Source organism: Porites lutea, chromosome 2, assembly GCF_958299795.1.
Source record: "Porites lutea chromosome 2, jaPorLute2.1, whole genome shotgun sequence".
NCBI lineage: Eukaryota > Metazoa > Cnidaria > Anthozoa > Scleractinia > Poritidae > Porites > Porites lutea.
Genome location: NC_133202.1, coordinates 794,188 through 810,878, shown reverse-complemented (window position 1 = coordinate 810,878; position 16,691 = coordinate 794,188). Strand labels below are relative to the sequence as shown.

Sequence of the window (16,691 nt, the reverse complement as noted above, 5' to 3'; positions counted from 1 at the left end):
TGAAAAGTGGAGATTTTGGCAAATATGCGAAAATGGGCATTTGACGAAAAATCGCCAAAGGTTTAACGAAAGTTCTAATTACAAGTCCAACGGGGTCCCATGATTCCCGATTTTGACGAAAATGGAGAATATGGCGAAAACGGCGATTTGGCGAAAAATCGCCAAAGGTCTAACGAAAATTCCTGATTGTGGAGTGGCGATTTTGGCGAAAATCGCGAATACGATTACAATGATTATTTAGCAAAAAATCGCCAAAGTTTTAGAGAAAAATGTTATGAGATCTCAAAGAAGCCCCATGAAAAAATCAAAACGAGTTATCAAAGTTTATTAACATTTCAAAATGGAAGATTTGCCAACATTGAGAAGACGATTTAAATGACTTGGCAAATAGGTCCCTTAGAAGATTAGTCAAAGTCTTAGCAAAAATACCTATAAGGTGGATTAATTTTATTTTTAATTTCATTTTTATTATTATTGTTGTGAAATGTAATTTTAATTTTAATGATGCACTAGTGAGCAGCACACGTACACTTCCAGTGAACATTTTCACTTGGAAGAAGGAGAAACCATACTCGCCCCTGGCGAGAATCGAACTCGCGACCCTCCGAATACTAGATCGCACGTTCTAACCACTGAACCACCAGGGCTCTAGCCTTTTCTTTTGTTTTTTGCTTTAATTTAGAAAATTTTTAAAACTAAACTAGTGAGCAGCATTCTGCGAACTGTTGCAGTAAAACTTGTTTATTCTCCTACGCGTTTCGTCTAATCGGCGTAGACTTCTTCAGGGAGTTTTACAATTAAATACTAAACGCCTGTATTTAAGCCGTAATATGACTAAGAATAATGATGGTCGCAACCTATTGAAGGTCTGGCCGGATTTACGAAAAGGAACAGGCGCAGTTGTGAAATTTTTACGCAAGGCGTGAGAAAATTTGGGGCCACGGTTTTAGCTAATTTTCGTGCCCCGGGCGAGTATGGTTTCTCTTTCTTCCTAGTCAAAATGTTCACTGGAAGTGTACGTGTGCTGCTCACTAGTGCATCATTAAAATTAATTTACTGAAAACTAGAAGCCACACGAGAAACTGAGCATAGAAGTGCAGTGCATTCAGCTCCCAGTATAGAGGTGTGGTGCACTCTGCTGATATAGAAGAATTCCGACTTCACTAACGCTAGAGTCCTGGTGGTTCAGTGGTTAGAGCGTCCGATCTAGTTTTCGGAGGGTCGCGAGTTCGATTCTCGCCCGCCGGGCGAGTATGGTTTCTCCTTCTTCCAAGTGAAAATGTTCACTGGAAATGTACGTAAGCTGCTCACTAGTGGATCATTAAAATTAATTCCGAAGTACCCCCTCCCCCTGGGAGTTGGATGTAAAAATAGATAAAAGTGTTTGCGACTGAGAATAACAATATGTGTCATTTGATATTGCAGTAGCAGATACTTACCATGAGGCAAGCGTTCATGACATAAAAAGTGATAATTAATATACTTTTATACACTTGGTGGGGCAATATTGTTGTTTAACTTTAGATGTAAATGGTAAATGGCTTTGATAAAGGCTGAGATTTTGAAGATTTTCTGGACCTCCTACTACCATAATGGAATATGGTAAAGTTGCACAATGCACCCGAGACAATAAAATGGTACTTAACGAGTCCAAAACTAAAACTATGTTAGTAGCTGGCAAACGTCTACATAAGAAGATGAGCAGCACCTCACTCACTGTCCATGTCAACTCAGTCGAACTCGAACAAGTCCAGTCTCATAAACTGTTAGGTGTAATTATTTACACTCGGCTTAATTTTAATGAGCATATTGATAATCTATGTAAGAAGCTAACGCAGCGTGTTGCTGTTTTGAAAAATATCAGGCATCATTTACCTTTAGATCAACGAATTCTTTATTATAATGCCATGATAAAACAAACCATGATGTATGGCTCTAGTGTGTGGGTTTCTACATCTGTTGATAATTTAAATAAGGTCTTCAGGCTATAGCGTGCCGCCCGCGTAATTCTCGATGCTGATACTAGGGCAAACAGTGTGGATCTGTTTAGAGAACTTAATTGGCTACCTTTTTTCATGAAGCTAAGATTAATCAGTGCCGATTAGTTTATGAACGATTGAACGGGGTGTGTCCCGATTATATGCTAGAATTACTCAAACGAAACATCGACATACGTTCTACTGAAAGACAAAGTAGATATGGGTCTTTGAGTTTAATTTGTCCAAAGTATAAAAGAGAATCAGAAGGTGTTAGGACTTTTCAAGTATCAGCCACTAGGTTTTGGAATTCAGTTCCCAATGAAATTAAGTGTCGCTCTAGTTTAGAAATTTTAAAGAAGTCTTTATATAAGTATTTTTTGGAGTCCTATAAAGTTATTCATCACTTTACTATAGCTTAGGCTATTCTACTTTATTCTCATATATTTTATATTAATTCTTAGGTAATTCATATTTTAATTGTTAAATCACCTAGTTTTAATTACTTCATTATTTATATGTATTTGTGTTTATTTTTTAATTCGTTTTGAGGGCCACGAGTTTATCAGTATTTTATACTGTCAGGTGCCACCCTCGAAAATATAGTTGATTATTATTATTATTATTATTATTATTATTATTATTATTATTTGTTTTAACAACAAAACATACACGCACGTTGTCGCTTTTTATATCTGGTTGTTGAAAAGATACAAAGCGAGTTGGACATGCATATACAAGATTTGGGGTAGTATTTTTCAAGGTTCTTATGGTTGGGGAAAAGTTAGGGGAAAACAAATAATTTTCAAGGTGGGGCAAAAGTAAGGGAAAATCTTTGATATTGTTTCAGTCAGGAATGACTGAGCGAATTCTATTTACGTTGCACTCAAAATCCTGGAAATTGAAAGGGCTGGAAAATGAAGACAGGTATATTGATAGTCTGCAAAAAAGCCGAAGGAAATGCAAGCACGGATTGTTTGTTAATGCAAGGTCAGTCAGTGAAAATTGTTTAGTGCTCAGCGGAAAGTGAGGGATAAGTCAGGGATTTTTTTTACTTTCTGATGAGTGGCAAACCTGTTTTTGGTTAAATGGGATTTAGGGATAAATTTTAAGATTTTTGGCCCCACCTCATATAGACGTAATGGGACACATGTTTTAAGAACGAAACAAACATGCACAATATCTTAAAACTTTTCTTTTACAATGTATACTGGTACTTAATTTCGCGATTTTGGCGGCACAGTATTTCGCGGGGTTTTATTTTCGCGATTTCAATAGGTGGCATTGAAAAAGGGACATTAAATTTCGCGATTCAACCGTTCTCAACTTCTTTTATTAAATTTCTTCTTGTATTAAATTTCGCGGGAATTTTTATTCGCCGGTCTTTAATTTCGCGATTTTTTTCACAATCGCGACACACGCGAAATTAAAGACCAACGTAAATAAGCACTAATAAGGTATTTGTATAGGTAATAGCATGATTTGTAGTGATATTTGTCATAAATACCACGAATGATATTTCGAAATTGTTATACGTAATTTCACGAGCCTTTAGGCGAGTGAAATTTGAGACAATTTTGAAATATCACAAGTGGTATTTATGCCAAATATCACGTACGAATTATGCTATTTTTTGTGTATACTACCCTCCACAAAAGGTTTGTAATTTTCATATGTAGGTATTTCAAATTAAGCTGAAATACCACCGCTCTAAGCCAATCAAATTGCAGAAATTTCTCATGTAGTGGTATAAGGTGCATGGATGTAAAATCTAGAATTAGTTGGACATGCGTAATTGGTGTAATTGTTTCAATACCAGTCTGATTGGCATTATTTTGTATAATGCCGTGAAGTATTGGGCATTAGTGACATTCACGCATTCCAAAATGGCATACACAAGCTGCAGCATGTGAGCGTGTCAACGCTGGATTCTAGCATACAGTTATTAGCGCAAATTAACCCTTATGTAGATAATTTGTGGAGGCTCTTGATTTCATACGTACCCAGTCTTAACAGTGCATTTGATGGACATATTTGCCTCACAATTTAATGGAACACATTGTAAAGAGAATTGTCAGCGATTAGGATTGTTTAGATCTACATCATAACTTTAAGCATTAGAGTGTGCATGGTAAATTTCATGAAGGAATTCTTATCATTTCAAGGAGTTGGAGGTTGTCTTCTCGAGTTGTTATTGGACTAGCTGTGCGGGGTGACATTACTTTGGTTGGCTTAAACGAAAAATCTCTCCTTGTTGTATGACCTTGAAAGGAAAAAACATACACTACGAGAGAAAATGATGCTAGTGTGATATTTCTACACATCACATTATTTTTAATGAGTCAAGCGACTTCGAAACTAATAATAAGCAAATGTTTAATTAACCTGTGGAGTTCATAGCACAAATACACAATTGACACTACTTCCATTCATTGTTTTGTGATATATTTGATTCAGTTGTACTTGATATAAAATGTTGCCTCACAGGTTATGTGAAGGCAATGCTGAGTAAAAGTATTTTCCATTTCAAAGGGACTCTTTTGTACATGTCATTTGAAAGTTTTGCACTCTCCTGGCAAATTTTCGACCTGTTAGTGGTTTTGCGAGATAAGCTATTTTCGTGATAATCGACCCTCTCAGTTAAAGACCTCTTTAGCAACCTAATTTGAAAAATTCACAAAGCCTATGGCAAATTGTTTACCAGATTTGTCACTAATGAAGGGGCCTCTTTCAACAACTTATTACATCAACAACTTATTGCATCTTGGGCGAATTATCGCCAAATTCGTCATTTTCGCCTTAGCTTCGCCTTGTTCTCCATTTCATCAAATTCGCCACTTTCCAAGGGGCCACTTATGGCATCCAACTTGAATACTTGTTAAACCCATGGTAAATTTTGGCCAGATTCACCATTTTTGTCAGATTCTCCATTCCGTCAACTTTTCTTCTTTGCAAGGAGCGCCTCTTGTAATCTTATTAAAATTTTTGCCAACCCTTCGGCGATTTTTTGCCATTGCTGGCTGCTTTCACTATTTTCGTCATATTCGCCATTTTCGTCATAATCGTTGCTCTCCCAGAGGCCACTTTTGTCATCCAATTTGAATATTTTCCAAACCCATGGCGAATTTTGTCAACTTCTCCACTTTGTAAGAAGCGCTTTTTGTAACTTCATTTAAATTTTCGCCAGCCATCTGGCGCTTTTTTTCTGCCAGATTTGCTATTTTCGCCATTGTGTACATTTCTGGACATAAGTGAAGTTACGATCATAGACATTATTTGTATTCCCTTCCATTAATTTGTGTTTCCGTCTCGTTTTTTGGTCATTATTTTGGACGTTGCTGCTTTAAAGAGTCTGTCTACAGCTATAAAATCGAGCTTAATTGTTTTTACTCCCTTGTGGTGTTATTTGCCTTGTAGGTAGGTAGGGTGTCACTTAAAATATCAAGGCTGATGGCACGAGAGTTGCCCATCTTAATGAAAAACGTAACCTCCGCTTTACAATTCTTCATTCACGAGTGTACATTTTAGGGTAGAATTGCATTTGGAGATGTTAGTAGAAGAGAATCTGTGGAGTAGTACTCAGAGGGCAGATTTGGAAGTTTAGAGTGGGGATAGAATGAGCATAAAAACCTTTTTCCGAGACATATGTTTCCTCTTCACACGCACGGCTCGTCATTATAGGACCCACCTATTAGGCTGACGCATGAAAGTTCATGCGAAAACAACGCAGCGCTTTGTCCTTGAATATGCTTTTAGCACTTCATTGGGTCTCTGAGGCGAGAAATACGTGGCTGGTCAACTAATATCCATTAGCGGTGGTTAAACTGTTAGACTGCTAACTCTAATTGTACTCCTAACCGGTAGCGAACGCTTACCAGAATGTAGTCAAATTAAAATTCTGAAGTTAACTGCGTGTAATCGACGCATATGACAAACGTCATAGTCGTCTCACACGTTAAAATCGTCCTGTATAAAGACGGGACTCACTAAGCAGCCAGACTTTTAATTAATCCTTTTTAATCCAGACGTCTGTGACGTTCTCTAGTACATTTTTTAGGGTCATGTACTGCATGCCTTACACTGGGGAATTAGGACCCAGAGGTGTGGGTAGCCTGCGGCTCCTTATAGACTTAATGCTTAAGTTGTGCCTTAATGAAGTACACCAACACTAACAATATTCTTTCCAAGCTTAGGCTTATGTAGTTCGTTTAACTTTCGACTGTAGAAATAACACCTCTGCTGAAGAAAACACATCAGCTGGCCGCACAGGTGAGTTAAAAACATTTTTAAAGCCTTTGAATTAGTGTCATACCTATATCAATGTTACTGGTTAAAATGAAAATAAATGAACTTAGTTGCAAAGGCACTTATAAAACGCGGTGAAGAGTGTCTCATTTGTAATTTTGAATCACTGAGAAGCAGCTTTTTGAAAAACCAAACCAAGACGTACACTCTTTCTAGTAAAGAACTGTTGCAATTTTCATCGACGCCTGGAAACAAAATTACTTTGCTGCGCCGGTGTAAAGCGCTAAATGAAAGTATCTCTAACAATTACGCAAAACTGCTTTAGGGTGGATTTCCACTGTCGCGTAATTTTCACGTGCGTACGCACGTAAATTTTACGCTCGTAAACGTAAAAGTTGAGCGAGGTTCAACCTTTGCGTTTACCTGTGACCTTCCATACATTGCCTCTATTTCATTTACGCGCGTGAAATTTACGCACGTACGCACGTTAAAATTATGCAACAGTGGAAATCAGCCTTTAAACTGGTAATTTCTGTGGTTGCCGGTAGGATTCAAATACCTTTAAGAACCCTACTCTAAATATATTTCTTTTATATTCGCAACTTGAGATATACACTTTTATTTTTATTTTTTAGGCTTTCCAACGGAAGCTAAATATTCGCTGATTGCCGTATTTGTTTTCCTTCTAATTGTCGGGGTCATTGTGATAATCTTTCGTTTCTTCATCAACAAAAGGCGCCTCAGGAGGTAATGCTGCCAAAGTTTGGCAGTTTATTTATTTTATTTATTTTTTTTTTTTTGCCTATTTTCTTGTATATAGAACCTGTGGTGAAGTCATGGAGCTAAGTTGTCCCTCTGGTCGCAACTCACTTTATTAAGCGCTAGAATGAAGAGCTTGCTCGCTCATCAAATTTCTGCCGGATCTGAAAGAATCGGGGGCTGATTTTACAGAGTCCTCCTTTAGTCAAACATATCTAAGTTTTTTTGGGTAGGTAACCAATTGGAAATTGTAAAACAATGCTTCGGAAAATGCCCGTGGATCCCCGAGAAAAATGCTGTCTGGTTAACGTGAGTGATAGACTTGTTAATCGCAATTAAATACCGCGGCGGAAATTTCACGCTACGCCCGCGCTGTACAAGCGAACTTTCGGCATGACTGTATTATTTTCTTTGGAACCAGTGGACGCTCTACGTTGTTAGCGTACATGGCTATTTTTTTTTTATTATGACGCGCTTTGATTTTAAAACGTGGTGCAGCGACCATGGGCTGAAGCAGAAGACGATTGACAAGCTAGGGAAAAGCGATCTGGATTCTTGGACAGAGGAAACTCCCGCTACACGCCTTAGCAGAACTGAGTGGTGCGGAAAAAATCCTCAAGGCTGGCGAGACGAAACCAATCGAAACAGCGTCTGTCACTACCAAGACATTGGCGAGCGATGGCCGTTTAAAAGAGCTACTGAAAAGATCGGAGGAGTTTCATTAGATGACCCGTTTGTCACGCTCGGAGCCACCGAACAGCCATTGTTTTCCTGCCCCTCGAGAGGGTTGACAACAACCTGCAGGTGTTCCTTGGCGTACAGGACAAGAAGGAAGGTGAGACAAAACCATTTATTATTCCCGACTCTGTAAGCACTGCAACCTGTGATGGATCCGTTGAGGACGAACAAGAAATTGGTGGGTCTAGAGATGCACGCATTATTCTACGTGCTCCTAGTAGCAAGCCAAAATTAGAAAAATTTCATTATCTATGTGGGTTGCCGCAAACGCGCGAATAATGCGCAAGTTGATGAATCCAGGAAAACTTTCTGGCATGGCTGAAATTGCGGATTATCTTTCATATACTGTTAAAGTAGCGGAACTGTTAGAGACCCACACCCTTGTCTCTGTCGTCATGTATGACAACGAATATCGCAAACTTCAGCACCAGTACGGCTTTCGCTGGAGCAGCGATTCCCAGCATCTGCATACGCGGTAAAACGTCGCACAGCGAATCAGTAAAACCAGAACCAGAACCTGGGTTGGCCTTATACCACCCCACGATCACATTCCGACCGGCAATCGCATCTTGTTAGACCAATATGCCGCCAATTTAACTCATTGTCTGGCTGCGGCTGGCCTCAATGCCGCTTATGCCTCGTGGCTAATTGTTCTAAGCCCTACCCTCAACATGAGCATCCGGCCAGTATGTCAACTCAATGCACGTGACTCGGATCCCCTACATCTCTACAACCATCTCCGCTAACCAAAAACATTGACGCTTGGACAGAAAATCTGACAAATGATCCTGACCGTGACTTTTTATTGACAGAGCTGAAGGACGGCTTTCATATTGCATTCTGTATTAAAATCTCTAACGTCTCCTTTACTGGGAAGTAAAAACCATAATCCGTATCACCGAGGATTAGACACTGGTGCTTGCTCTCATTAACTAACATCCCATTTTCATGGTACCACTGATTGGCCTCGCCAACATCATGAGATACGCATGCATCCAGAGCTGCCGGATATAAACTTCCTGATCATACCTGACACTGTAGCCTCCCACGCAAACGTTCTTAGGGGTTCGTCACGCGTTCCTACCCCGTAAGAACGTCAGCGTGGGAGGCTACTGACACTGCAGTGGAGTATCAACTAGCGTACCAAGCACTGATTGAACTATTAAGCGAACTCGGGTTTCAAATTAACTGGGATAAGGCTGTTGAGCCTTGTCAGCGATTGACATTTCTCGGCATTGACATCGACACCGTGCGCAAACAACTCACATTGCCCGAACGCAAACTCTGCGAACTACGACTGGTACTTAGCGAAACAACTGCAAAGCGATCTATCACAAAACGGCACTTAGAGTCTCTCGTTGGCAAACTTAATTTGGCCGCGCGCGTTGTGTTCGGCGGACGGATATTATGGCGACTGTTGGCACTGTTAACCACAGCGGCGCCAACAACATCATGTCCGGATTAACGCTCAACTAAGATCAGATATAGATTGGTGGACGGACGTTTTAGGCATATTTAATGGCAAAACCTTTTTCGTCGACTCTGAGCCGGTTCCCACAAAGGAATTTTCTACAGACGCCTGTCCAGTTGGTGGTGGGGGACTCTTTAGAGGTCATTGGTTTTATGTCAACTGGGCCACAGACTACCCGAGTCTAGAGAATGTGCATAGATAGATAGATAACTTTATTTAAACACGGTTAAGATTCCTTCAGCATGTACAAAAAAGAAAAAAAAAAATCTAAGATCTATTATACCTAACTAAACTAACTCTGATTAAAAATATATTCAAAAAATTTTAACTACCTAGCTATTTACAAATAAAAGCTGCTTTTCAAGGATGCCGTGTAAAACTGTATTAATGTATGATCTCATTCAAAACTGTTGCGACACAGTTTGCGTTTAAAATCATGTAAAGAATGTGCAGATCTTAAATTATGGGATAGGCTGTTCCACAGCTTAGCTCCGCTATAGGAGAAACTTTTCTTCAAATAATTGGTACGGGGCAGTGGAAGGACTAATTTATTTTCAGTATTCCTCAATCGATAAGAAGTTATTTCGTCACGAGATACAAATTTAGATGTTAGATAGTCGGGAGTCATCCCATGTACGGTTTTATACATCATAATAGCCGTCGATACTTGTCTTTGGTGTTTAAGCTTACGCTAACCCAGTGCCAGGAACAAATCGTCCACATTACAATCAGAATTAGCGGACATTAGAATACGGGCTGCACGATTTTGGAGCCTCTGCAGCTTATCGGAAAGACCAATGCCGCAGTTGCTCCATACGACATTACAGTAATCAAAATGCGGTTGAATTAAACTGTCGTAAACATTAATTAATACATTAAAAGGAATAAGATGTCGTATTCTTTTAATTGCACCCAAAGCAGAAGCAATCTTTTTACAAATACTCTGTATGTGGCATTCCCAGCTTAAGTTTTGGTCAATATGCACTCCAAGAGATTTTGCCGTTGACACCTGCATCACGGGATGGTCGTTTATCATAAAAGAAGGAGTTTCAGAAAGCTTTGATAGCTTCTGCCTCGACCCAACTAACATAAACTCAGTTTTAGTCAAGTTAAGGGTCAGTTTGTTAGCCGATAGCCATATATACACCTTGTTTAAATCGTCGTTAACGCAGTCATTTATGAGTTTTAAATCTGCGCTGGCATAGGTTAGGCTGGTGTCATCGGCATACATTCTAGGTTGTGAAAAATGCAAGCAATTAGGTAGGTCATTAATATACAGTAAAAACAATAAAGGTCCAAGAATTGTTCCCTGGGGAACACCACATGTAACTAATTTTGGGTTTGACATTGAGCAATTAACTTGGCAAGTTTGGGTACGATTGTTTAAATACGAAGTAAACCATTCGTGACACGAACCTCGTAATCCATAATATTGTAATTTCGTTAATAAGATATGATGATCAACTGTGTCGAAAGCCTTTTTTAAGTCTAAGAAGACAACGGCATTGACAAGGCCACTGCCCAGCTATCGGTAGCTTCGAGTAATGCGGTTACAGTAGAATGTAAAGAACGAAAACCAGATTGGTAACGGGATAGAATACGATTCTCAGTAAGATAGTGATACAATTGGTCGTAGACTACCCGTTCAAATACTTTGGCCACGACTGGGATCACCGATATTGGTCGATAATTGGTGAGATCATTTCGTTTACCAGAATTTTTATACAATGGAGTAACCCTAGCCGACTTCCACTCACCGGGAAAAATTCCTGTCAACAGTGATTGATTAAATATTAAAGTAAGAGACTCGGCAATTAGATCAGGGCACTCCCTTAATAATTTAGCTGAAATACTATCTAATCCAGTGGCCTTTGATTTACAAAGTTTTGAAAGGAGAGAATAAATATGAGCAGATGTTATTTCCTTGAAGACAAACTCCTTAGAAGTTCCACAAAGAAACTCTTTGTAGGTGGTATCAACATTCGAAACATTTCGACTAACCCTTGGTCCAATCTCAATGAAGAAAGTGTTCAACAATTCAGCAACTTCTGCTTGATTGCTCGATTTTAGTCCCTGATATTGAATTTCATTTATTATTGTTTTATTAGATTTGCGGGAAGTCAATTCATTGATGGTCTTCCAGGTCTTACGTTGATCACCGGCATAATTATTAAAAGAATTATTATAATAGGCCTTTTTAGCAGCCTTGATTTCCTGATTTACTTTATTTTTGACCTTCCGGAATCGATTCCAAGAGGACGCATCCTTAGTTTTAACAGCTGTTTTCTTTAGCCGGTTTCTGAAATTCATTCGTTTTTTCGAATTTGTGGTAATCCAAGGAGACTTGGTGGGACGGGTGCGTTTAGTTTTCACAGGGGCGTGCTTATCACAAACACTTAGGAATAATTCTTTCCATTTTTTCCACATGTCATTGGGGTCGTACAGTTCTTTGATATCGTCCCACGGTTGCGTCGAAACATCATTACGGAAATTATTGCTGTTGAAGTGTTTAAATTGTCTATAGCTGATCAAATTGATTCCTTTAGAAACAGGCGGGATTGAAATTTTACGGTACGCGTAACCAAGACTGTGATCGCTTATACCCACGTGTGTCACCCCAGAACAGAGAATATTTTCTTGGTGACTGGTGAAAATAGCCATATAGATATATATATTATTTTTCATTTTTTCAATAACAAGTATTTGTAATTAATTTTTTTCTTGTCAATAACAAAAAAAAAAAAAAAAAAAAAAAGACTGGTGAAAATAAGATCAATTAGGGTACTTGTTGAGGGTGTGACTCGAGTAGGCTCGTCGATTAATTGTTTTAAGCCATAAATATCGGTAACATTTAACAGAGTCCTTGCATAAATGTTTTCGCTGGACAGCAAATCGCAATTCATATCACCCATAAGATAATGTTCAACATTCTCGGAATCAAGTCTTGCTAACAAGGAGTCAATATTCGAGAAAAGGTCTATAAGTGAATTTGGCGGTCGGTACCACGAGGTAACAACAAAAGGTTTTGAGTTAGGTTTTAAAATTTCAATCGATAAGATTTCTAAAAGTTCGTTATCTAAATCCTCGCGGACTACGTAATTTATATTCGATAAATATAGAAGCATACACCCCCAGCAAATCTCCCATTAACGGTCCTGTCACGACGGATGACATCATTACCCACAATTTTAACATCCTGATCAGATATACTCCCGTCGAGTCTCGTCTCATTAGTAGCTAGTATATCAATGGGTTGACCATCTAATACGATACGAAGTTCATCTATATGTTTCAATAGACTTGTAATATTTAAGCTAGCCATTTTAAACCCACGACCCTTGGGAAATATAAAATCAGGATTCGAATTGCTCTTGGCACTAGTTGTGGTGGTGGAATTAGGTGTCACCACAGTTGTTGAATAGGGATCATGTCAACGAACAATATTATTTACGAAATTACTAGCTAAAATAGCAATACCTTTTTTGTTAAGGTGCAGTTTGTGATTGTTCAAACACGTCTCGTCAATGTTTGGATGCTCGACAAAGCTCCAACCATGTTGGTTACAAAATGTTCTTAAAACTTTATTACAATCTGTTATCTTCTTCTTGAGCGAGTCTTCATCGAATCTTTGTGTAATTGCAGAGATGGTCAGTTTAGTGTCAGGTGAATTTGTTGCAATAACATTGCCCAAGTCAACAATCTTCTCCGCGACATTTCGCCCAGATGATGAATTTTTAAGATCGTTCGTCCCGACGTGAAGAACTATCGCCTTCGGTTTTGCTTCCAAGCTTGGTTGTAGGTAATGCTTCATATCGGCGGTTGTTGCACCAGGGAAGCTTCTCGCAGTTACGAGCCGTTTTGCTGCTCGACTTAATAAGTCCCTTCGCAATCCTTTGATTATTGAATCGCCTACAATGATTGTTTCTTCATTTGATGAAGGGCCACTTTTGTTCTTCTCCAGTGAAGGGCTATTTTTGTTCTTAGCTTTGATCTTATTTGCATTTCTTTGTTTCCTTTTTCCAACTTGCTCCCAAGGGCCATCGTTAGCAGAGGTTTTCTCGCTTGCTTCTTGGGGTTTTTGATTTTTTTTCCGTTGACTCTTGGTTGTAGATAAGACCATTCAGATCTTTAGCTAGACACGTTAGCGCCAGTTTGAGCGAGTCTCGCTCGGCTTCGACGTCCTTGAGCTGGATTTTTAAAGCCATGTTTTCATTTTCCAATGCTTCGACTTGGCTGGAATTGGCGGGAAGGTCAGTCGACCGTTTCAGCCGTTCAAAGTTAGATTTTAGAAGTTCAATGTCTTTGCAAATAGAATTTAGCTTGGTTCGTATATCGAAGTCTTCAGAGTCATCTGAGTTAGATACTAGCGAGCCGTCGGTGTCTGAGGCGGTTCGCAAAGAAGGAGCGATTTCATCGTCCATTTCATTGTCGTCCGCGACCATCGTAGTTTCATTTGGTGGATTTTCAACATGAGTATCTTGTTCATTGCTACTTCCAGCGTCTAAGAAGCTGTGTAATCGTTCCCTGAGTATGTCTTTGTTTCCTTGGGTAGAAAGACCTAGTTCGGCAAGCTTGTCTTTCAATTCAGAAACTTTTAGGCCGGAGCTAAGAGGAGACACGTCCGCTCGCCATGCTTTCACTCTTTCGCCTATCAACTTGCAAGAAACGTTTACAGCTTATCGAGGGGTGGAAGGAACATCTTAGAGATCGCTGGATCACGGTGCGAACGGATGACACAACCACGTTAAGCGCTATCAATAAAGACACTTCAAGTGACCTGCGTGTCATGTGTTGGCTGCGCAATCTTTCTGGCTATTGGCTTCGTATAACTTTCGCGTGACTGCACAGTATATTCGTACAGCTTCTAACACTATGGCCGATGCCATTTCTCGTCTGCACGACCCTGCGCACTCTGAACTCTGTGTAACAAACCTTCTTTCCCGCTCCCTCGACCTCGACAATATACCTTGTGTAACGCCACATCTGTCACGTAACACCTTTGACGCATTGCCTTTACAGGTGCAGTCCATGCTCAGGAGCAGCAACTTGACGCCTAGTTGAAGAAATATTGCGGACACGCTTTCGCACAGTGAACTGCAGCTACCTATACACGCTTTTAATAAGTCTGGGCGCCATCTTGAATTTTCAATAAATGACGTCATTCGCGGAAAGATCATACACGTGGCCAAAATGGCTACCAAAGATGAAAGCTCTGTTGACGTTGATTTTGCAGTGTTTTGATATAAAAAGGAATGTTTTTACTTTATATCAAGAGGAATATTTTCTTTATACAATGTCTTCATGGGTATGTTATCGTAACTTTAAAGCTTTCGTGCAAAGATATTCCTGGATCGATGATATCGAGGGCAAACGAGACCTGATTTAAATGCCCCAAAAAAAATGCGAATTAAAGTTTTGGCTTAATCGTCGTAGATTACGTCAACAGACACGAGCTTAACTTCTTCCCAGGTAATCTTTTTTGGCAATGGTTTTAATACTTTTTCATTTTTTATGCGGGCCCTTATTTAAAAAGTTGAACACCGCTCGTAGGAGACTTTATCTATCAGGTATTAATAAAAGCTGATTGAAAGGATTTTTCATGTTGCTATTCTGATTCTTTCAAAATGTATGATAATTCTATCTCGATAAAAAGTTTATGCTTTTCATCATCAGTTGTTTATGTTATTATGTATAGGCACGAATAATTTGTCACTCTGCGAAGGCGTAGCTCAGTAATCCGGAAAGCTATCAGCTCGACTCCTGGTTAGAGATGTAGCCACTAAAGAGAGCTGGAGCAGGGATGCATCAATTCTTCCAAAGTACTTTACTTAAATTTACGCATTGTTGAACCAGCAACGAAAAGAATCAAAAAACACCCTCGAAAAGGGAGACAAATTTTTATTTAAAAGAATGACTGTCACGAAGATTATTGTAGGCTTATACGGACAATAAATTCATGTAGAGGGGAATTCCTTAAGTCACTGAGAAAGAATAAAAGGCCTCACAATGTTAACAGTTGTGATAAATGCTCTTGTACAGCAGGAGGAAATGGTTACTGTAATCACATGTTTTTATTATGTGTTTGAATTGACTGAATTCCCAAGAACTGGAATGTGCACAACTCCCAACAGTAGCACAAACCAAGGACCTCGGGTACGAACCCTAATTCACACAATGCATATAAGGCATATAATGTCATCAATCCTTATTACAGGGAGAAATGAGGGCTTTAAGGTGTCCCTTGTATGCAGCCAGGCAACATACTGTGCAAAATAAAGAGAGAGCAAATTAGTTCTTTCATTCACTTAAGACAATAAACTGTCCTGCAATAGTTTTAACTAAATTAACTGGACACAAGGTTCCACGGGTAGTGAGTTAAACATCTCTCTCTAATGGAGGCAAACTTGAGTTTTATGACCACTATTCCAATTTGCCAAGACCTAGAGCTGTTGATGGCTCCTTTCCTGAATTGCCAATTGACACTGACACACGAGGTTGAGTGGGATTGCAAATGCCGCTTCTTTCAGGAGGACCAATATATAAGTTGTTTAAAAATTCCTAATCCATCCTTAATTGAGAATCAAAAGTTCAGAACAAAAATATGTTGTGATAGGTTTCAAAGTAAAAGGTTCAAGTTAACTAGCTTTAATTTGCACTCGTTTGCGAATGGAAATTAACCATTCAAGATGGCGCCCAGACTTAAAAGCGTGTATAAGTCACAACTACGCGCTCATTTTCGGTTTTGTCTCTACTTTGGGTACAGACCAGTCCCATCATTTACTACGCTATATAGTTTTTTTGACCCGGACCCTCGCTGCGTCTAGCATCCCATGTTATCTGAATGTCGTGCGCATCCTACACCCTCAATGTGGCTTTCCCAACCCTCCGCAAGAACTGCCCTTTAAATTCCAAAAGGACCTTCTTACGCGGGGCATCAAGCGGCCGCACGGCGACGTTGTGCACCAAAAGCTTCCAATTACACCGGATATTTTACATAAACTCCATGGAAAGCTTGACCTGCCTGTGTCATCGCCTTCTTGTCATTTTTTCGGAAGTCTAATCTACTTATCTCGTCCACGAGCTCGTTTGATATTCACCAACACTTGCGCATGTGTGATATTCGCGTATGTACATGGGGCCTGCTTCTCTTCGTGCGCTGGTCCTAGACGCTCTAGCATCGTAATCGCACCTTATTGATGCCCGTTCCAATGATAGAACACTCCAAACTCTGCCCGCATACCTGCGATTTTAAACGCGTTTAAATTACTAGGTGGACATGACTTTGCCGCGCTTCTGAGTAGTCCCGCCTTTGTGTATACTTACGGCGACCAACTAAACCATTAACCTATACCGCCTTTTGTAATGAACTCAAATAGTTGGTAGAACAGTGCGGAATTGACGGCTGTCAGTAATCTGGACACTCTTTTCGACGCGGAGGCGCCACCTTTGCGATGAACTGTGGTGTGCCCGGCCACTACATTAAGCTTCAAGGGGATTGAATC

At 39.6% G+C, this 16,691-nt stretch overlaps 1 protein-coding gene and 1 pseudogene across 1 annotated transcript in view; both read left to right on the top strand.

Annotated features, from left to right (window-relative positions):
- LOC140929159 (uncharacterized) overlaps window positions 1–16,691 on the top strand; it is a 30,701-nt gene that overhangs the window by 9,770 nt on the left and 4,240 nt on the right. Inside the window, exons 8-9 of the mRNA XM_073379029.1 lie at window positions 6,202–6,245; window positions 6,857–6,968. Of these exons, the coding sequence (XP_073235130.1) occupies window positions 6,202–6,245; window positions 6,857–6,968 (156 nt within the window). The remainder of the gene's footprint in view (window positions 1–6,201; window positions 6,246–6,856; window positions 6,969–16,691) is intronic.
- LOC140927261 (uncharacterized) lies at window positions 9,126–14,648 on the top strand (annotated as a pseudogene).